Raw genomic sequence first — 24,115 nt, forward strand, 5'->3', positions numbered from 1 at the left:
AGTCAGCACAGAAGGGACACCGGAAAGTGACCGGAACGTATACGGAAATGGAACGAGGGATGATACAGGGAAAATAATTGATACTGTAGAAATAGTTGTTTTTATTAAATGGCACGCGAAAATGAGAGATTGAATCACTCAGGTGAAGGGGAATTTATGACACAATCTTATTTGCCTACCACACATAATTTAATTGCTGCTACTGAATAATCAATATGTTTTCACGCATTCAAAATTCATATATTGTTGATAAAGGCAACGACGACAATATTTATTTTAGCTTCGAAAATCCTGTTGACGAATGTACACATTCACACACACACATGATGCAACGGTTATTACGGTAAACAGAATTTCAATGACCGGGCAAAAATTGATTGATATTTGCTGAAAAAACACTCACCAATGGTAATACTTGAAGCGCGGTCGCCAGTTCGGGGTTCGCAGTAGAGTTTGGACGGCGCAAGCCAAATTTACGAATCCGTAGCACATCAAGAAGAACATTGACAGGAGTGGCGCGAGCAGATCGACATTGCCAAGTAGGATACCACCCTGGCAAATGAACAGCGTCAGAAGAAGGGCACGTGTTGGTTCGCCCCGTTTGGACGAGACGGCAAACGGCTCAAGGAAGGGGATGATGCCGTCTTTGGCAATGGCCTGCAGCAGCCTCGGGGCACCGGTTAAACTTTGCAGTCCGGCACCGAGCGTCGAGAGGAAGGAACCGATCAGGATGACCCACTGATTTGGCCAGGCCATGTTCGCAACCACCAGTTTACCACCTATCGATTGACCGAATCTGGGGGGCAGAAAAGAGATGTTTTGATGAGCAATTTATGGGTGTCAGTCTTGTGGTGGTGGGTGCAGAGAGAGTCCTGTGACTTTCCAGCATTTCATCTGTTGGTCATGGGATGCGTGTGTCGATGGTTATACTCACTTATCACGCAGTAGCAGGTTATCGACGGTTCCGGCGAAGAGCATCACACAGGACAGATAGACGGTTGATGTGGTCAGGATGGCACCGATTGTACCGATCGGAATACTCTTTTGTGCATCTGCCAAATCGCCTGAGCGGTTGGAGCCAGCCATGATACCTGGGTGTCGACGGGAGGGAAGAGGAAAATAATAATTGCTGACGTAAATGATATAATTACGGAAATAGTTGCTAGGGATTGTATGAAATTGCATGCTGTTTGCGTGAATAAACACATTTTAATGACTCTCTCAATTATAACCGTTCGAGTTCGCGTGACACTCGAGCTTTTCCGCTAATGGGGAACTTTTCGCCAACCTGCACCCGGTATGTACAAAGCGAGAATGACATAATTAATTATGTACAATCAACTTCAGTGATGCCGTGAACGCACTTCGCTTCGACTTTCGCGTAGACCAAACAAATCTTTGACTCCGGAGCGTCCTAAACATTTACCGTGGGTGTTCCCCCGATCTTGGTGGCAATTTATTGCCCTTGTGTACATGGGACAGTCAACCAGCGGTCCGGGGGTTTTATAGGGATCCGCCTTTTGGCGGCGAAATTCCTGGCGCGGAACTAACGAGCGACGAATGGTCTCGGAAGAACGAATTATTTATGTCCGTCGGGATTTTGATCATGGAAAAAGTTTCTTTCTGCCTTCTTCGCTGGTGACGATAATAATGCAGTAATGAAGTAATTAATATTATACGCGATGTTGTTCTGAATGAGTGAAGTTTTCGGCGTTCTATTGAGGAAGTTTTCTTTATGACATTTATCGTCACTGATGATAAATCGATTTTCCATTTCGTGCGTTCACTAAGAACACTCGCATTTGGAACCATTTTGAAAGTGACAAAAACATTTTATTTCACCATCTGGACAATTATTTAGACCGAGTAATTTATATACCAGGGTTTTGTAAATGCTATGGAGCTGTTCCCAAACATTTTCTGGTACCGTGACCAGGAGCGAGATCACTGCAAGGAAGACGCCATTGCGATTCCAGATAGACACCATCCAACCGGCATTGTTAAGAAGTCAATTATATTCCGGAATTCATTTATAAAAAATTATAGAATTTATAAAATTTGTAGAGTATTGGCAAAGGTTAGTACCAGAGCCTTGTCTGCTTCCATCCAGGTCTACCTGGTCTATACGGTTTCTTTTTTGGTCGATTTTCTCTGAATTCCATCAAAAAACTTCGACCGATTCAGACAACTCATCGGCGAAATGGACGGAACCACCTGTAGACGTGAGGAGCAATTGTCAGCCCGACGAGTTACACTGTTAGCACAGATTGGAGGTGCTGAAGAAGTTGCTAGAGGAAGTACAATTAATGCTTGAAGGCATGTCAATGACAAGCCAGGGTAAGTCCTACAACCTGTTTCATTCGAACCAAAATTGAACTGAAGTCGAAACTGCCTGCTTCAATCCTTCCTCCAGATGATTCCTTTTCGGATGTTAGGAATAAAGTGAAGTGTTCGGGTATTTTGATTATTGTTTAAGGGGGGGACCCCGGTCTGGAAGAACGAAACAATTGGATTTTTGTTTTTTGCTTATTTGAAGATGTAGGTTTCATTCTTTGAGTGCACGAATAATGGTTATTACGTTGTTGACAGCTGGATGTCGGTACTTTGCTGTAGGTATCGGTTCGGAAGCAACGGAGTGTCGCAGAACAAATTCCAATGAATATTTTGAAACTTCAGGACAACACGTAAGCATTATATAGGGTTTTTGAAAATTAGAAAAATTGCCAAAATTGCGGCAAAATTTGTTAAAAAATTAGTTATTTTTCATGAAAAAACGCAGTTTAGAAGCTCATAAAAAAATTTAAAAATGAGTTATCAAAAACGGTTATGCAACGCTTTAGATAATTGATTTTAGCTAAATTGGTCAAGTAGATCCAGGATATCGATTCCACCAGCTGAAATAACATGGTTTCGAGAAAAACGCGTTTAAAAATTCGTACAGCAATACTATATCCCATCAGGTGAACTCATACTTTTGGCTGTAACTTTCCAACGAAATCAAATATCGGAAAATCCTTTTAGGACAACATTTTTGAGAGCATCAACTTCTCAAAAATGCAAAACAAAAAATAAATCGATTTTTTTGACCTTCCAGGGTGCCTCCTTATGTGCACAGTTTATGTGCACCCGTGGCCGAGTGGTTAACGTCTCACATTATCATGCCGGGTGTTCGGGTTCGATTCCCGTTTTGGTCGGAGGAATTTTTCGTCAAAGAAATTTCCTTCGACTGGCACTGTGGTCACGCGTATTCTAGAGCTTGCCCCTCGGAATACATTCAAGGCGTGTTATTAGGCTGAAGAAATCTCAACTTAGTATTACTAAATGACGCTAGTTAATGCATACGTTGAGACGGCAAAAGTTCCACAGGGAACGTGAACGCCATTCAAGAAGAAGAAGGGTTCCTCCTTAAACCCACCAAAAGCGCCTCGTTTTGGTGGGCTCTGGAAGGCTGCCTTGAAAACAGCCAAACTACAATTTTATCGTCAACTTGGTAATTAGCGTGTCTCTTTCGAAGATTTATCTACCATTTTTGCAGAAATAGAAGCAGCGATGAATTAAAGACCACTTGTCCCGGTGACATAGGACCCTGAGGACTGTAACGTCATCCCATCGGCTCATTTTTTAATCGGGTCGAGCATGCACGCCATTCCAGATCCCAACGTTTGCGAATTCCATCTCACTCGTCTTGATCATTATCAACGACTGCAGCAGTTGTTCGAGCAGTTTTGGCACTTCTGGAGAACCGAATACTTACAGAAGCTCCAATGAGACGCCTGCAAATATCAACCATACACCGAAATCGGGCCAGGAAGACTGGATAATCGACGAGTCCCAACGCCCAGTTCGTTGGCCAATAGCCCACATTGCAGCATCCAGCAGAGCTATGGAGACGGGGTCGGAGTCGGAAGGAATTTCATTATATTAGAAGTCGGACTCGGAGTTGGAAAAATTTTACCGACTCCGACTCTGACTTCCAGTTAAATGACCCAATAAAATCAAAATATTTAGATCGTTAAAAAAATTTCATTTAATGATAAATGTATATTAATAAGGCGAACTAAATGCAAGAACAGATAATTCCAAGGAAACAATGTCAATGTCAGGAAAAGGGAGCCGATCTGGCGTAGTGGTGACATCCGTACCTCTCACGCTAAAGGTCACGAATTCAATTCTCACTCCCGACATTCTTCCAAAAATGGAAGTAAAGTGACGAACCAGCCAAAAGTGTTGAGAGTCACTATAATACAGTATAAAAAAATGTCAGGAAAATGAGACAAATCAATTTGGAGACATTTTTCTATTTTTCAACACGCACCCAGTCGAAAGTAAAAAACAAAAGCAACATCGAGATTCGAACCAAAATTGACGTCGTGATTATTAAACCTGCATTCTATCACCACATTGACGTAACCACCAACATCACTCAGTGATAGAAAACGCTTTTTTCGTGTTTGTAGCAGAATAATAATAAATATTAACGGTCAAGAGTGGTTTGGAGGGGTTGAATGATTTTGTTATTTTTGTTTAATCAAAAAACACAGTTGGTGCTTACGTCAACCATGCATATTTGGGCAGTGTAGACATACAGCAATACAACAAAGTTTGTTCCTTCGTTGGTGAATTATAAAGGCTTTAAACTTTTCAGTTTATTCGCCTCTAATGGGTCTTGTTGTGATGGGTTACGACATTTATACAAGTAAAACGTTAGACTGAAATCATAGTAGGAGCACATCAGAAGTGAATCGTTAAAAATGAAAATATAGTCGTCTTCATCCTAACACGTTTAGCCCCGAATTATCCTTGCTACACTTTCCATTCAGCCCGCATCCAGAGTATTTGAACAATATCAGTGTTGGTCCCCGCTCCCAAAGATATTCACAGGCAAACCTTTTTTTGTGCGGGAGATAGGCTGTTCTCTGCTTTAAAAATTGTGAAGTCAGATCTTCGAGTATCTATGATTTTTTTAGAGCAATTCTGTCTTTACGAGCATTCTAAATTTCAATTTTAATTTTTGTCTAATCATAGAAAATCGTAAATAGAACGTTCTAATGAAAAACCTAATTCCGCCTAACTTCAATTTTTTTTCAGCAGGAGTCGGAGCGAAAGTCGGAGCCGGAGTCGGTATTAACCCCTTCACGTACAGCTGCTCAAAATTTATTATCACCAATTGGTTCATAACCTTACATCGGATGATGAACCGTGGAGATAATAAATTGAAGCGATCTTTTAGAAGGAGCAAGCCTGCCATAACCTCGAGACTCATGGTTTGTGACAAAAAAGTTATAAATTAAAAAAAAGTTTAATTTTTGAAAATTGTTGGAATGTTTCTTATAATTGTTTTTAAACCTGATTTTATGAAAGTACGCATAATTTACATATAAAAAATAATAAAATCATGAATAAAAAGCAATCAATTGGTGAAATAAAATATATAGTTAAATAAATTTAAGATAATCGATGTTAAGATCTAAAATAACTTGTTGAGTAGAGGAGTAATATTCCCCAGTTGCCTAACAAAAGCATACTTGATGTTTTCTAAAAGTATGCACGTTGTTATATTTTTTGTGGTCAGACAGAAGCGTACCTTATAGTTGTTTCTAATACCCATGTTGGTATACAAAAACAGTGATACAGCAAACACACATGTAAATGAAAAAAAAACAAGTAATAAGCAAGAGATAGTTTAGAAGAGTAGAATAATGAAGTACAAAACGAATACATGTTACAAGGATTTAGTAAAGTGTTCAAAAATTGTCGAAATCTACGGAAAGTAATATTGCCAAATTAGTGAAACTGGGTTTTGCAGAAGAAAACCTGCTTTATAAAAAAAAAGTTGCGATTTGTGTCATCTGTTGGGCAAAAAAATCGCCCTATCTACTAGTGATGATTCATCCAGTGGTGAAGTCGAAAATGATCTCAGTCAGAAAAAAATTGAAGCATCATCAGCAACTTCAACAGAGCCAATGAATTCCAACATGAATCAGGAAATTTTATTATAAGCAATGTCAGCAACTTCAATTGAGACAACGGATTCTAGCGTTCCTGAATACATCTGAATAGTTAATATTGATATTTTCAACGAATCAATCTTAAGTACACTCTATCTAACTTCTATAAGACTAGGTGATGATTTTGCTGCTTTGTGTCATTGTAATGATGATGATGTTGAATTGAAGAGGCTTTAAACTTTTCAGTTCATTCGCCTCTAAAAAGAATTGCATCATTGTAAACAAGCAACACAATTCGTCAAGTTTTGATACAAAGTTCTTACCTAAAGAGATCTAAAAAGGTTGAAGCTTCTAATCTTACACCATCACACATCGAAAGACATCTGAGTTTTGCCAAAGCTCACATGAGCCGACAGTGGGAACCGACAATTTTTTTATTTTTTTTATTAAATCGTTTATTTTTACAGGCTCAGTTACTTAAGTTTAAAGGAGCCAAACTCCTATCTGTATAGTTACAAGTATACATAAACATTTTTTATTAATTCTAATGTTAATGAAGTAGAGAACCGATTACTCGCGGCTTGCTCGAGTTTAGAAGGGTGATATTTTGTTTCAGGAAAAGGATGGGATATAAGGATATGTTGACAATGTTCACACTCACATTCGCACTCACATCCATCATACTCAATTCTTAAGCCTATCTTATATCTAACATGTATTTACATTTCACCTTATTCTATTGTTAGTAAGAAGGGATTTGATTTCTCGCGAAGGAAAAGGAAAAGGAGAATATAAGGATATAAGGACAATCACACACGAAGATCGATAGCTTTTAGGAAGACATATATTTGGGACATGTAATCAAGGTCTAACCGAGCCAACACATCTCTCACCGGCACATTGGGCTGCCTTCCTCTAGCCCGAAGAGAGTTTTCTAAATTCGATCTTGCAACAAGATACTCCTCGCACGACCAAACAACGTGTTCGATGTCGTGGTAACCTTGGCCACAAGCACAGATATTGCCATCGGCAAGATTAAAACGAAAGAGTAGCGCGTCTAACAAACAGTGATTGGACATGAGTCGAGAGAAGGTGCGAATAAAGTCCCGACTTAAGTCCAGACTTTTGAACCATGGTTTGAGGCTAACCTTAGGGATAATCGAGTGAAGCCACCGACCCAATTTATCTTCGTTCCACTTACGTTGCCAGTTAGCGATGGTATTTTTACGGACTAAAGAATAAAATTCATTGAAAGCGATTTGACGCTGATAAATATCGCCTTCAATTGCACCTACCTTTGCTAATTAGTCAGCCCTCTCATTACCCGGAATTGAGCAATGTGAAGGGACCCAGACAAAGGTAATGACATAACAGTGTCTGGTTAAAGCACTCAAATTTTCTCGTATTCTCTCAAGGAAGTACGGCGAGTGCTTTTCCGGCCTCACTGAACGGATAGCTTCGACAGAGCTAAGACTATCCGTTACAATGTAATAGTGTTCAACAGGTCGTGAGGCGATGCTGTCCAGCGCCCAATGTATTGCTGCCAATTCAGCAATATACACAGAGCAAGGATTCTGAAGATTGTGGGAGGTGCTAAAAATTTCGTTGAACACTCCAAATCCTGTGGACTCATTCATAGAGGACCCATCAGTAAAGTACATATTATTACAATTGACACGCCCATACTTTGCATTGAAGATCGTAGGAACGATCCCCGATCGATGATAATCTGGAATTCCATGGATTTTCTCCTTCATGAACAGATCAAAATGTACAGAGGAATTGATGTAGTCAGGAAAACAAACACGGTTGGGAGTATACGAAGAAGGATCAACCTGCATGGAGATGAATTCATGATATGAGCTCATGAATCCTGAATGAAAATTTAGCTCGATAAGCTGCTCAAAATTTCCGATCACCAATGGGTTCATAACCTTACACCGGATGAGGAACCGAAGAGATAATAAATTGAAGCGATCTTTTAGTGGGAGTAGGCCTGCCAAAACCTCGAGACTCATGGTATGCGTTGAGGGCATACATCCCAACGCAATACGGAGACAAAGATACTGAATTCGCTCGAGTTTAATGAGATGTGTTTTGGCAGCTGATTGAAAACAGAAACTGCCATACTCCATCACTGAGAGAATAGTTATTCGATACAACATTATAAGATCTTCAGGATGGGCTCCCCACCATGTGCCGGTGATTGTACGGAGAAAGTTTATTCTTTGTTGGCATTTTTTACTCAGATACCTAATATGGGCCCCCCAAGTACATTTGGAGTCGAACCAGACCCCAAGATACTTGAATGACATAGCATGAGTGATCGGTTTACCCAAAAGTTGAAGCTTTGGTTTTGCTGGTTTATGCTTCCTAGAAAAAACCACCATCTCTGTTTTCTCCGTGGAGAATTCGATCCCTAGCCCAATGGCCCAGGTTGAAAAATTGTTCAAAGTATCTTGTAAGGGTCCTTGCAGGTTGGATTCGTTAGATCCTACGACAGACACCACTCCGTCATCTGCAAGTTGTCTTAGGCTGCAATTTTGTGTAAGACAATTGTCGATGTCGCTTACATAGAAGTTGTAGAAGAGGGGGCTTAAACATGAGCCCTGGGGGAGGCCCATGTAGGAGACCCGATTTACTGTCGAATCCCCGCGAGAAAAGTTCAACTGTTTCTCACAAAGCAAGTTATATAACATATTATTCAATAGAGGCGGCAGACCCCGAGAGTGTAATTTGTCTGACAAAACCTCTATTGAAACAGAATCAAAGGCTCCCTTTATGTCCAAGAATACTGAAGCCATTTGTTTTTTTTCGGCGTAAGCCATTTGAATTTCTGAAGAAAGCAACGCAAGACAATCGTTCGTCCCCTTGCCCCTGCGGAACCCATATTGTGTATCTGAGAGTAAGCCATTCGTTTCAACCCATCGATCAAGGCGAAACAAGATAATTTTCTCGAACAATTTCCGTATACAAGACAGCATTGCTATTGGGCGGTACGAATTGAAGTCGGACGCGGGTTTTCCGGGGTTTTGAATAGCTATAATTCGCACTTGTCTCCAATCATCTGGAACAATATTATGCTCCAGAAACCGATTGAATAAATTCAACAAGCGATGTTTCGCCACATCAGGGAGGTTTTTTCACAAGTTGAACTTAATTCTATCCGTTCCTGGAGCCGAATTGTTACAAGAAAGGAGAGCAAGAGAGAATTCTACCATCGAAAACTCGGAATCAAGATCGCACCTATCTAGTGGTATATCTCGAACAATTTTTTGCACAGGAACGGAATCGGGACAAACCTTCCGTGCAAAATTAAAAATCCATCGATGTGAATATTCTTCGCTTTCATTCGATGAAGAGCGATTTCTCATGTTTCGAGCCACTTTCCATATTTTTTTCATTGACGTTTCTCGTGACAAACCTCCCACGAAATTTCGCCAATAAGCACGTTTTTCCCTTTGATCAAGTTTTTAAATTGATTTTCAAGGTCCAAATACGTTTGAAAATTCTCAATGGTTCCACGTTTCCGAAAAGCTTTAAATGCGTTCGATTTATCCTGATAAGCTTGGAACATTGGCTATCCCACCATGGATTGGGAGGCCTTTGACGAAAAGTGGAGCCTGGGATGGGTTTCGTTTGAGCGCGAACCGCGCTGTCATATATCAAACCCGAAAGGAAGTTATACTCCTCCAATGGAGGCAAACCATCTCTGGAATTGATGGCTAGAGCAATTGCGTCCGCATATTTTTTCCAGTCAATGTGTCTTGTGAGGTCATATGCCATGTTTATAGATTCAGAAGAATTCGAACCAATGGTGATGGAAATTTTGATTGGCAAGTGGTCACTGCCGTTGGGATCCTGGATTACATTCCACTTGCAATCTAACGATAGTGTATTCGAGCAAAGCGAGAGGTCAAGAGCACTTGGGTTAGCAGGAGGTTTAGGTACACGTGTTGTTTCTCCAGTGTTCAAAACGGTCATATTGAAGCTGTTACAAAGATCATATATCAACAATGAACGATTGTCGTCGTACTGTTCCCCCCAGGCAGTTCCGTGAGAGTTGAAGTCTCCCAAGATCAATCGTGGCTCAGGAAGGAGTGAGCACATGTCAACAAGTTGATTGCGGCTAACCGCAGCTCTCGGAGGCCAATACAAGCTGACAATACAGAGGTCTTTGCCTCTGATGTTTGCATGACAAGCAACAGCTTCGATCCCTCCAATAGGTGGAAGGTCAATTCGAAAAAATGAGTGGCACTTATTGATACCCAATAGCACCCCTCCGTATCTGTCATCACGGTCCAAGCGTATGATATTAAAATCGTGGAAAGAGAGATCATCTCGCGAAGAAAGCCAAGTTTCGGACAGAGCAAAAACATCACAATTGAACTTATGAATTAAAAATTTTAATGTATCCAATTTAGGGATAAGACTACGACAATTCCACTGTAAAACAGTGATATCTCCGACCTCTCTATTTAAATTAGACATCAAGAGAGATAATCATTGCAAGGAGGGGCCATGTTTGCATCAATTGTTGCATAATTGTCTTTAATACTGGAAGCATTGAAATGACAATGGTTCTGATGGAGTCGGAAACATTAAAACACTTGAAGATTTGGTCCAAAAGGTCAGACAACTTTATAAATCCCGATTGGGAAGTTGAACTGGACGGAAAAACAGGGACAGTTGGGGTTTTTGATGTCCCCTCGAGTGCTGGGTCGTTCGAAGGTGAACTATTCCCACGGAAGCCAGGAGGCACCTGATTTTGCTTGTCCGCTGCACTCGATTTTTTAGGCATGCTAACAGGGGGTATAACCGGAGGGGCTTGTCCTTGAACTTTGGGAGTGATCACATTTTTGCGCCGGGGATTCCCTTGGAAAATGAACGGTGTGCCCCCCTTAGCTGTGTCCGCTTCTATTTCGTCAACGGGCAACGTGGCGAAGACATTTTGTGTGTTGATTAGTTGTTGTTGTTGGGCCATTGGAGAAGCGCCCTTTAAAATATCCGCAAAAGTGCGTTTCGAGCGTTCCTTCAAAGAGCGCTTCTGTTTCTCCCAGCGACTCTTGTAAGTTTCACAAACTGAGAGCTCGTGTGGGGATCCCCCGCAATATGGACATTTATGCTCAGTCGCACTGCAGGATTTCCCCTCATGTTGCTCTCCGCAAGTGGCACAGCGCTCCTTGTTGGCACAATAATCTGAAGTGTGACCAACTGACTTGCATTTTTGGCAAGTCATGGGCTTTGGCACGAAGAGTCGCACAGGCAATCTCAATTTGCCCACCATGACGTAGTCAGGTAGAGCGGAACCAGCAAAAGTTACTCGGAACGAGTCTGACGGCGTGAATTTAGTTTTTCCCTCTTCTTGGGATACTTTTCCTAGTTGGCGGCTGTCGAAAATTTTAACACCCACCAACGGGAGTCTTTTAAATTTACCAACTCCTTCTTTTAACATTTCGCACGTCAGACCAGTTTCAGTTACCACCCCCGAGATTTCTACGTCATGGGAGGGCACGTAGACGCGATACTCTAGGGAAAATCTCTCGCCGATCAAAATTGCATTCGCGTGTTTCCGATCATTCACGACAACACGCAGTTTGTTCGGTCTAACCTTAGAGATTTCGACCACGGAGGAATATAATCTTGCCAGATCTTTCGAAACCTGAATGACATTGATTGACTTTCCTTTTGGTTTAGGCCGGAAAAAAACAACCCATGGACCAGCTCCAAGTGCATCGTCTGGATAGACCTTGACACGAGGAGAGGAAACAACTGAGGGGGAGGACGAGGTCGATTGTTGAACGGGAGCGGGATCAGTAGGGCTGGGAGGCAAGTTCGGTAGTAGAGCGGAAGCTGGAGCGGGAGATTGAGGGGGCGAAGAGGAAAAGTTTGCCAATTTTCTTGAGGGGGGCTTGTTAAGGTAGATTACCTCTTTCTCTGAAGAGACATCTTCTGAGGGGGGAACGCGTTTAAGCGACTTCCCAGCCCCCGTTGTAGCTAGTGAGGAGGAAACAGTAGTTTCAATCTCCATGTCAACATGACCTTCTGCCATTACGGCAGATATAAAATAATATAATTTTTATTTTTTTTTGTATTTCTAAACCTAATATATATTATACCTAAATCGCACACCAATGCGAATGAAATGAAACGGTGTCCCAATCGAACCGCGTGGCAATCGCTCGGCACAGATGCAACGGTATATCGCACCACAACACGATGATGGAATCGATGACGATGCTAAAGCACACACAGCGATGATACGGCACACGCACCGCGTCCGCCGTGGAGGACTTCTTCCTCACGCTGGTAGTGATTGCTGCTCTCCTCACTCGCGCAATAAAGAGAACCTCGTTAGGGCGAAATAACTTCACCAGCCACGAACTGATAACGGTATAATCTCCACTCTACAATAGACGCGAACAAATTTGCGACCGATGTCTTCGGACTGCGCGAGCTGAATGGAACCGACAATGAATGAATTCAAGGGAAGGAAGGAAGGTATTGAATTAGAGAGACTTTAAACTCTGAGAGTTCATTCGTCTCTCGTGAATTCAAAAGAATACATTTTGCTATATACCATAACGAGAAGTTCTTCAATGTAAGAGGGCATTTTTTTACTATTAACTTTGCTAGGTTATATTCTGTGACGAAAAAAGTTCAATTTGGATTGTCCTGGTGGTTTCAATGAGTACTGGTGTGATTTACGGATGGAGGAATAGTATTTTCCAACCATGAACTTTGGATGGATGCTTGTGCATATTTTGGGCGGGAATCTGTGCTACCGGTACACTCAAGATAGCTTTCACATCCTTCAGAATGAATAGCAAGGATTACATACATGTTCTGGAATCCTCTCTCCTATAATTTTGGCGTCGATTTTTTCGCCAAAAATTCACATTTCAGCGAAATATACCAGCAAAAAAATAACGTCTTTGCTCTAAATTAGTTAACTGTTAAGTTAAGTTAACTGAGCAGTTCAAAGAAAAGTTTATTAGAGAAGGGACGAAAAGTTCTGAGCGATTTCAACTCTTTAAGTCAACTCTATGTCATGGACAGCCGACGGGCTTAGAAGCCAATCGAATAATTACAAAATTTTATTAACCCAAATTTTCTTTTCTGGTGCAGCTACAACAGGGTATGAAAATACCAAGCAATATCTTAATGTTCAATATTCGAAAGTGAATACTATTCAAGGAACACAAAATTGTTAGACAATTTTCAAACTGTAGTGAATCCGATTGTGCATCATTGTATGAAAGCTTGAAATAAAATGCTTTTAGAAAAATCATTTTCTCATTTGAATAAATTCGAAACACATCCGAAAACGACCGAAATTGATTTTCAGTGTATTTTTTTCTAAAATCACTGTATCTCGGGAACGGTAAAAATTAGAAAAAAATTGTTGTGTCTATTTTTTATTACAAATCTTGCGTATTTTCATAAAATCCGGTCAAAAAACATTTTTAAGAATCATATCAAAAGTTTTCAAAAATACAACTTTTCTAAACAAATATAACTTTTTTGTCCATAATTTCTCCGTTTTGGCCCACTGTGCAATAAACATCGTTAGTTGTCCGCTGCCACAGAAAAAAAATTAAAAAAAACCTTTATTGAGAAAGTTGAATTTGAAGTGTTATTTTCGAAATAAAATAAAAATGAATTTTGTTTCCCAACAGTACATACTTCCTCCATATAGCCCGAATAGTTTCTGAGTAAGATTTTTTTGAAAATTTTCAAACAATTTTTGTTTAGACCCTTCTTAAAAGTAAGGCTAGAATTAAAATAGAAAAATTGTACTTTTTGGTCAAAAAGAATGCGTTTGCAAAGTTTGAGCCAAATAAAAATACAAAAAAATCGACCTTCGAATTCAAACGGAATCGTTATATGGCTGATGCGAGCTTTGGAAGAACATGGCCCAATAGTTAATTGCCTCAAGTGGCACTTTCGAGAAGGACTAGATCTATATAATATATTCCAGAAACGTACAAGCACTCATTTGAATATCATGTAAAAACATTTGACATTGCAAAACCTGCCATCCTGCTACCATTCGTACAAGCAGATAGTTCTTCCCCAAAACTGGTTCGGTCCGGTTCGTTACAAATTGCTTCCCACTTGAGCTACTAAAACTGAACAACCTTGTTGAATTGATGGCTCAAGGGGTTGCCTCAACTTGAAAATATATTCCCCGCTCCTTGGCACGCACTGCAGATAAATTTACATTTTCGACTTCACACTCCATCAAGCGCTAAAGAGACTCGCATCACCCTTAATATACTTCACCATGGGTTGGCGAGTTATCTCCTTCACCCAAGGTGAAGTTTCAATCGGTCCACCGCCCAAAACACCGTCACGGATCCGCCGCTCACACCGGTGCTCACGTAGCGATTCGTAGCGTAGCATTGAATAATTGAACTTGAACTTGATGTTCTTCTCGTATCCCGTCCCTGTGCTCTACTTCATGCAGAAAGGTCACTCCCGAAAGGATTTCGCTACAACCCCTCCGGGGCCGGCTGTGAGGCAGGTATTTCCACCTTCAGTCTCAGAATTGATCTTCATTAACATTCATTGAATTGCCAGACGGCATCCACTGCGGGAAGAAGTTTCCTTTCTCAAAGGATGAGCAATTGGGGTTGATATTGGGTTCGAGATAAAACTGAGAGTATGACTCATATATTTTTATTATGTATATAAACAAATCGTTCGGATGAATTGGGACCTGACAAAACGTACACACTCACCTGTTACCGACGGGAAAAAGATGCCAATCAATATCGTGAAAGCGGTGGTAATATCGGCGTAGACTTGGTTGTACGTTGGTCGGTCCAGTGGTTCGATGTGTTCCGGGTCCATTCCGTAGGCGATGTATTGCCCTTCCTGTCGATTATTGAGGCGCCGATATGGTAGAAGATGAAATGATGGCAGATCAATTGGGAAAAGCTATTAGTTTCCGCCAGAGAAATTTGTCATCTGTCTTTGTCGGATCTAACACGTCAATGTAACATACAGGTGCAAGAAAAATAGCTCCTGTATCATGACACTTTCCTCCGTCCCAAAACGGGTCTCGTTCGGTGTTCGATTCGGAATGCGAAAGGGACAGACAAATCCAAAATAGTGTACTCACCTGCAGAAACGATGGGAAAATATTGTCGAAAAATACGCCGCTCTTGAGTCCCTTGATGCCTCGGACGAGCGATATGTTTTGCTCTGGAAATGGACAGACAGAATTGAGGTAAGTTTTTTGATTGTTTTGTATGCGGCTGCTGGATCGGCGATTATCACAATAGAGAGCCTTGAAAGTTACCTTTGAAGTAAGGATCACATTCGCCCTGTTCGCAGAACATGTTGTACAGTGGACCACCGGCCTCCTTGGTGCAATTGTCGAGCGGGATGTCTTTCAGCAGACGCCTTCCGAGGACGCACATGCTGAAAAATGAAGTTGCTGTTAGAATCTGGAAAATCAATTGTACTAAATAAAATCTTAACTGATTATACGGCCTTTAAGAATTAATCTCCTTTTCCAAAGTATTTCTAGTTATCTTGGGTAATACAGTTTCAAGAATAAAAAATCTTGAGAAAACGATTTTTCCGATTGAATTTCAATTTTCATTCTATTCCATATTTATTCACACACAGTTATTCGAGTATGCTAAAAACTAGATACAATTTCAAGTTCACATTTACAACTCAAATTCTAAATGCAGATTTTGACGTAGGGTGCAAAATGGTCGAAGGGTGTCAAATCAGAAAACAGGTCACGTTTTTATGAAATAAAGTTAACGTTAATAACTATTTTCGCCGTGAACGGATTCTGGCGATTTACATACCAAACGAATCGGAAATTCCCTAAGATTTGTTTGATATGCTACACATTACAATCCCATAGTCTGTATATGGTTTAAATTGATGAAAATTGGAAGCATTCCCATTTCCTCATACATTTGTTCTGTCCATTTGTGTGCTTCCCGAACAGAGCTGTCAATAACGAGTAACTTATCGACGAGCAACTAAGATGAAATCGTAAGATGTAAAGACTCCGTGAAAAAAAGGAAGAAGAACGAAGAGGAATATTTGCCTAGAGATTCTTCGTGAGTACATCGACTTGCTGGGCGAGCTGGACGGCGAGAGATCGAATGGTTTATTCAAGGCAATGGGGTGGAGGAGTAATATGAGGAAAGAGTAGAGTTTTCCAAGGGACTTTTTGAAGGCTAGAGACGAATGAACTGAAGAAGTTTAAAGCCTCTTTAATTCAACAAGGGAAGGAAGGAAAGGCAAAATTTCAGTATCGTTACACATACGAAACAATGAACATCGCTTGTTCTTCATTGTGTTGCGCCATCACATGTCTTCGTTTCGGATTGAGCTGTGGACGCGACTCTCGCTGATGTTTCTGGTATTGCAATCATTGCATCAATTCGATTCGATTCTTTGTTTTTAAGAGGCTTTAAACTTTGCAGTTCATTCGCCTCTAAAACACCAAACTGACGCCATTGCATTAATGTTTTGAGCTACACAATTGTGTGGGGAATCATCAAGCTAGGCTATCGTCAGCTCACCAAGAAAATAAATTTCTGAAATTTTGTCAGTGGTTTGGTTTCGCATGACGGTAGGAAAACTCTCTCCACAAGTGATGACAGCAACGCTAATCTAGACTGGCAATATTAACAGAAAGGGCTTCTGTTGAAAAGAGCGCAAACAGAGATAAGTGTGTGTATATTTAGTTGCTTCAAGCCATCGATATATGGATATTTGTGTGCGTACGTGCGTGCTTCATAATCCGTACGAAAAAATAGTACATCTTCGTTACGCTGAAACCCCATTTGTAATGAAAAATATAAACAAGGAGGGGATATAGCGGGAAGGAATTATTTACGCTAGGGTATTAGTAATGAATCTCTGCGGAGGCAAATATTCAGCCTTTTTACAAGCAGCTAACATTGTTTGTTTTCTGTCATCATAAAGGCTTCGTTGGTGCCTTTGACATTGCATCAATGCATTGAACTGATGCTATGGTGAAGCAGGTGTTAAGGCTGTGCACCAAAAAATTGTTTGGGGAATACCAAGTTATTCAATAAGTTATAACCCCCCTTATTCTACGCGACGAATGACGTGAGATGGCTCAAGTGACTGCATTCCCGTAGGCGAATGGCGTGACTATAGTTCGATACTAGGTGAGATTTGAAGTCGTGTCCTCATTTGTTATCGACTCGAGCGTCAAATAGGAGCTCAAAAGTAAAGTGGCTTCCAGAATAAAGTAGTAAACTTTGCAATCTCATGTCACTCGCCGCGCGGAGTAAAGGGGAATAAGTCATTAATTTATTTGGGTTCGCGTGCATATAGAGTTTATTTCGCTTATTTTGTCATCAAGAAAGTAAATGTCGTTTTGGAATTTTGTATGTGATTAGGTTTCGCTTGCCAGTAGCAAAGCTTCCTCCACTAAGGGTGACAGCTGCGCTTATCGCGAGCATGAGAAAGTAATGCAACTTTATCCGAGGCCAGTGATATTAACAGAAGCGTTTCTTTTGAGAATAGCACAAAATGATGAGAAACGTTTATATTCCTAGTAGTTTCAAGTCACCAATGTATGGCTCTGTATGGTTTACTGTATTGGTTTACGTTGTACGAACGATGCCTAGAGGTGCGATTCCACTGAGGCAATACTAAATAACATGTAGCATGATATTTGATACTTGCAAGTATTTTCATTATTGTTGTTTCCATGCGGTGCCAAAGATATATTGATGTAGTTATGAGATGTGAAATAATGGTGCTGGTGCAACATGTATATAATCGACTGTAGCCTAGTCTGTGTCAATTGCGAAAAAGGCCACCGGAATATCGTTTGAGGTAAATTTTCAATGCATTGACATGGAATAAATTGCGACATACGATCAGCTAGTGTATTGTTCTGCGAGAGCAAGAATGAATCATCAATCAATTATCATCAACTGATTCTACAGTGAAAATTTCAGAGATTATTCTACTAAGCAATTGTTTCTAAAATTTCACAGCATTATAGAATAATATCGGAAGTTATAAACAAGCAACTTATAGAAAATAACAGCGTAGTTCTACGTCAACAATGCGGTCGTATCTTGGACACAACCTCCTATATATTTTTTTCAAATATCCAATTAACATCCATCTAGTCCACATCTAGCATTCTGCATTTCAATTTTCATACATAAAGTATAGAAATCCAGTATGTAATTTACGCATATGAAATATATATATTCCATATTTGACATTTTAAATTGCTCATTCCGGATTCCATATAAAATTCTGGATCCTAGCCCGCAGCTTCCATTACCCGGATTTTGGTTCCGATTCCAGATACCATGTGCAGTGAAAAATAGTCGATTGATTTTCTTGGTTTTCTTGTCAACAACCGAAAAATTACGACCCAATGTTCAAACCATGAAAGATATGATAATTGTCGAACAGAACCTCGATTTGGGATGCGATAAATCGATCGGTCTTATCTAAATTTTCATTCGTTGCAGATACCAGAGCAGGTGTTTCTAAGAATATTAAATTTTTTGTTTTGACGTAGGATTACGTCTAACTTTTCCATTTAAATGTTTCGAATGGGAAAAGTTTGTAGACTTCGAGCATTGATGTCTCATTACTAAGGATTTTCAGCTAGGAATCGGAATCGCTGTTCATTTTATGACAGCGGTCATAGTAGGCGTATTTAAAATATTTTGACGGCAAATTGTTCTAATAATCTGTTTCGTTCGACGGTAAAAATTTCACGTTGATCCGTTTTGAAAAAGTTGTGCAGGATGGAAGCCGTAAGACGGAATTTGATTTTGGACAACCACATTAAAAATCCGGCGTGGTCAGGTACTAAAATCGAGAAACCGCTGAAAGTGGCTAAATCGACCGTGTATGATGTGCTGAAACGTTTTCGTGAACATACAACCGTTGGATCACAGGAAGCGTCATAGTTGAACTTACACAAAGCCGAGACTCTCGAACTATGACATCGCCAAAAACCACAACTCTAACCAAAGTATACTCCGGAGAATCCGTTTGTGAGAAGGTCATCGTAATTTCCGTGCCTGCAAGCGACCAAACTGTGCAAATGTGCTCGAAAGCTGTATAACAAGATTTTGACGAAGTATGAAGGATTCATACTGATGGATGACGAAGCGTACGTGAAGATGGACAGCTTTTGAACAGCTCCCAGGTCTTGAATGCTATAAGGACATTGCGAGAGAAGATGTTTTTTATCCGATTTGTTCATTAATTCAGGCTCATCGGCATTTTAGCTGTAACGGATCCTGATTTAAACGTTATCGTATTTATACATATGGTAAATTATACTGTAGCCGTTTGGGCGTAAGAGTATTGCTGCCGTTCCATTGTTCAGTTGGACATTGTTGTGTTATCAATAGTACAACAACCTGATATTTCTCGTTCAAGCAGCAGAACATGAATGGATGAAGAGAGGCCAGGATTCCGACCGTGAATCGATCTCCATCACTGATGATTGTTGCGCGCATGTAGTTATTCTAAATCAACACAATAATGGTCAATTGAGGGGACTGAGTTTTGAAGCCGTGATCGATCGCTTAGTAAGTGAACGCACAATCAAGATATCTCCAGCAAATTTAAGTTTGTTTTCGCTGATAAATTTGCTCGGAAGTTCTTGATTTGGCAAAGGATTTGCAGCTGTGGACTGGAAACAAAGATTCTCGTCACCAACAAAAAAATGAACTCGAAAATGTATAGGGAAAAGTACCTGCAGAAACGGCTCCTTCCGTTTATTGAGGTTCAGGTAGGTCCGGTGAAGTTTTGACTAGATTTAGCAAGCTGCCACTACAGTCGAGAGAGGCTTCAGTGGTATTATGACAATGGGGTCGATTACTTTTAAAAAGACCTCAATCCAACCAAATTCCGTTCAATTGAAAAATATTGGGTAATTGACGAGCGGAAATTGAAGAAGGGTGCCAAAACAAGTCGGTATACTGCAGACATGAAGAGAACGTGGAATAAAATTACCACTAAGGTTGACCAACGGAAGGTTCAAACTTTGATGGAGGGTATCCGAAAAAAGTACGAAAATTTATCAAAGCTGTAAGGGAATAATTGTAAGAAATGCACAATAAGTTATCTGCATTTTGAATAAAACAATATTGTACCTTCAACCAATCCAGAGATACAACTGATTTTGTGATTCTTGATGATAAATGAATCAAGAATGGATTTTGATTCCAAATACCCAAATTAATAAAAAATATTCTCTGATTTTTTTTTGCCAAAAACATATACAGTTATACCTCGATATAAGGAAGCTTTATTCTTTTTCTCGTTACGTTATATCGAAGCGAAAGAAAAATTTATTTTATTGATGCAAAACTGTTCATGATTTCTCAAAAATGCGCAAAAACTAATCCCATTTAAGAAAATTTTCGTAGACAAACATGATAGTAGAAAAGGAAAAGTAGAGGAAAAGGTCTGAAAAAAAAGTGAAATTGGTATTAATTAGTGATAAAAAGGATAGTAGTTTGGCCGGGTACCGGATAGCTTCAAGGCCTGATAGCCGAATATCTGGCAGTCGGATATTCGGGTTTTTATTTGTGAATACGAAACTGGATGACACTGCATTTGTGCGTGAAGCGAATAAAGGATTGCATTTTAGAGGAAATAAACACATTTTTAAATAAAAATAATGAACTATGAATAAATTTCTCGTTTCCGTGGATATCCTTCTATAGAGATTCTAATTTTCTGTAAGTAATCTTCAACAGGGTTTTTTTTCTGATAAGGATTCAACTACTTAGGAGAAGATCAGAATTACAGATCAGAATTGTCGTGGACAAATTCTCAAAAGCAATGTACAAAACAATCCGTACATCGCTTTTCCACAAGCTCTTTTTTATCAAAAAATTAAATTGAGATCCTAAACGAAACCTACCAAAGCTACCCCATTTTACGGTACTTATGTGTTTAAAAACTTACTAGAAACATTTATTCGAAATAATTTATACTCCAAAAACTATTTCTGTATTGTTTATTTTTACATATTAAAAAAGTTCGATATAACGAGGTTGCCTTATATCGAGGTATGACTGTATAGTGGAAAAAATAACATTAAATGGCTAATGGTTCAAGGTGGGTTTTTTAATTTGCCTTTTTCAAGGCTTGTGGCGAATGAACTGCAAGCGTTCAAAACCTCTCTTTCTACCTCTCTTTCGTCAATTTTTATAGATAATAAGTGAATATTTTAGAATGTCTTTCAAAAAAAAAAAAAAAATCGCGCAAAAAAAATTATCGAATTGCTCCTTATAAAATTATTTTTTTTGTTCCGTCGATGATAACACTGCATTCCCCACTTCGGGATGATAATATTCGGCTACTCGTTCAGTCTGATCGGATGGTTTTGAATGTCAAGATGTACAATTTACAAGAACGTATATTTTTAGTGAAATCATACTACTCGAGCCACCGAAGCCTTAATGAAACTTTGTCCTCTTATGGTAAGAATTTCAACATTTCTCGTCGTCGATTACTTCCTCTGGGGGTAAGTGAAGGACCGTTGCTATGTTAATAAGCCACAAAATTTAGAGGTACTTAAAGAGGAAATAACTCGGATTTTCAACAGCATCGAAGTCGTAATGTTAGAGTTGTACATGAAGAATTTTGTTCACCATTAGCGCGTTATCGAAAAAAGGGGTGGTCACATCGAAAAAGTCCTAAAATAAACTTTATTTTCGTTTTTTTTTAAAATCATGATCGGTTCATTTTTGTAGAAGTTATTAAAATTTGTTGCGTGAGCGTTTAATCTGAAAGACCCTGTATTATGTATTGCCTTTTATGTATTTTTTTTTTGCCGGATGGAGGATGGGGATTTGTAAATTTAATTCGTTTCCGGACTTATTTATGATTTTTCAGAACGATCATTCAAATTTCGCAAATCAGAGCTTTGTTTCCGAATAAAAAGTGGCGTCGAAATGCAACAGGTTTCAAGCCGGATGTGAAAAAGGTATTTTACTGCGGTGAAACCTGTGTTCTTCGGCTGCTACCGCTCCGTTTCGTTTCGATTCAGATTTTCTGCTGCCGTTCCACGAATGATGTTGCATAATATAATTTGGTATTTATTTCTTTGGGAATGATTTTCTTTGGGCGCTAAGAGTAAGTTCAATAAGTTATTTAAATCGATAGTCCTAATTTTTTCCCGGATATGTCTACTATATAAACACCCGTCATTTGTTCTCGGTTTTGTCACTCAATAAAATTCTCCAAACACTTCTTTTATTTTGTTTATTTTTTTTTGGCTTGCGTGTCCTGTTTTTATTTCCGAACTATTTGGTCAGCCTATGTTTCACTGTCACGTATACGAATATCCGGCACATTAAATACAGAGGTTCCAGAAGCAGATCGTGGATGCAAATCCGCCCTCGAAGTTGGAACTACATAGAGTTTACGCACGATTGGTTTTAAAGCAGTTCTCTTGTTTACCATCTCAGGTTTCCGGAATATAACTCCGCAGTCGCGATTTAAGTTCGATACAGATTATGCGCGATAAAACCAATAAAACCAATCGGTTCGATTGGTTTTAGATTGGATTAGATTAGATTGGATTGGATTAGGTTTAGAACTTCTCTAAAACCAATCGGTTCGATTGGTTTTAGAGAAGTTCTTTCGTTTCTCAGGATACCCAAAGATTACTCTCCACTGTCGCGATAAGATATTTATAAAGCGTCCGCGCGATGAATATCGTCCAATTCATTTTATACCAAACAGTAACTTATTCAAGAAGCAACATTGTTTTGGCAAAGGCTATTTAACCCATATGCGGCAATTTTGCGTGTTGTTGAACTTTTGACGTGAAAATGCGTTAGCTTACACGATATGGTTTCTTTCTTCGATGTCACGTAGCATCGAGCAAAAGGTACAACTTGATTTGCTGTGGTTTCGGTTTTTAGTTTCACTCTAGGCAGCGATCAGCCAACACCATGTGTTGAAACTGAGAGTTAATTTGGAGATATGTTGCTGTGCTGATTGCTCACACCGCTCAGGATAAACATTCTGTGTATTGAATACAATAAGTTATTGTGCTATGGAATATGTTTGCTGCTGATTTGAGAGTTGATTCCGCACATGTCAAGTTGCCTCGAGAAAAACGAGTGAATTGTTTTGTTCTGGAGTTTCAATTTTTTAAGTTTGACACCTCTATAACTCATACTCTTTCTCTGTCTCTCTCTGTCTTTCCCTCCATGTGTTGAAGCTGAGAGTAAATTTGGATTTTACTATTTTTGACATTTCTAATATTTTTGAACGAACTTTTGGACTTATGTCGTCCGTAAAATGGACGAAGGACCATTTCAAAAATCTGCAACCGTTGTCGACTGACAGTCCATTCATCATATAATGGCAGATAAAACGAACCCTAAACACACAAAGTGACAGCTGTCAAAATAGCGCTTTTATTCAAACGTGTTGCCAACTTTAAGTCAAAATATCAGAAATGCTAAATTTCACCATAAAATCTTATTTGCTATATGATTCTGTTAATTTTTGACGTAGAAATGCATCTTGCATTTCTGTACTGGGGTGTAAGTTTTAAATTTCGAAAACGAGAGCGTCCACATTATGCCGAATGATGCCGATCGACCTGTACTGGGCGATCTTGCTCTTGTTCTCGGGAGAACAAGTTGGCGTCGGAATTTGTGTGAAGTCTTTTTTAGACACATTGAATCCATCCACAGGACATACTACATCTGAAGCTGATGGACACTGCTAACCGGTTAGGAAATGAACTGCTTCGAGATGAGTGAGTGTTTGATTATAAAGACTTTAAACTTTTGCAGTTCATTCGTCTGTAGCCTCGAAAAAGACTTAGATAAAAAAACTTATTCTAAATTCACGGCCTTGGAAAAAGCCATTCTAGTCGCCTTCGTTGCCGCCGTTGCTAGCTGGATGGCTGCCGGGAACGTGATGATTTGTTGTGACAGGAGCGAGGCAGACGGTTCAGATTGTGCAGGGAAATTGAAACTATTTGATTGTGCAGGGAAATTGATATTTGTACCGGTGTATCTGTTGATATTTCTGCTATGCTTCCGCTCCTGTCGATGTGAACTGCTTCCCGGTTAGAGAATAAATTTTCGTTCCGGAGTGGAGCAGTGAATTTTATCCATATTCACTGGCTAATTGGC

At 39.7% G+C, this 24,115-nt stretch overlaps 1 protein-coding gene across 12 annotated transcripts in view; it reads right to left on the bottom strand.

Annotated features, from left to right (window-relative positions):
• LOC129767221 (solute carrier family 12 member 4) overlaps positions 1–24,115 on the bottom strand; it is a 588,731-nt gene that overhangs the window by 73,682 nt on the left and 490,934 nt on the right. For all 12 annotated transcript variants that reach the window (XM_055767881.1, XM_055767883.1, XM_055767880.1 and 9 more), the window contains 5 exons: positions 15,256–15,377; positions 15,076–15,158; positions 14,693–14,828; positions 935–1,091; positions 404–796 (listed from right to left, as the gene is read on the bottom strand). In XM_055767881.1, coding sequence (XP_055623856.1) covers positions 404–796; positions 935–1,091; positions 14,693–14,828; positions 15,076–15,158; positions 15,256–15,377 — 891 coding nt within the window. The remainder of the gene's footprint in view (positions 1–403; positions 797–934; positions 1,092–14,692; positions 14,829–15,075; positions 15,159–15,255; positions 15,378–24,115) is intronic.

The sequence above is a fragment of the Toxorhynchites rutilus genome, chromosome 2, assembly GCF_029784135.1.
Source record: "Toxorhynchites rutilus septentrionalis strain SRP chromosome 2, ASM2978413v1, whole genome shotgun sequence".
Taxonomy (NCBI): domain Eukaryota; kingdom Metazoa; phylum Arthropoda; class Insecta; order Diptera; family Culicidae; genus Toxorhynchites; species Toxorhynchites rutilus.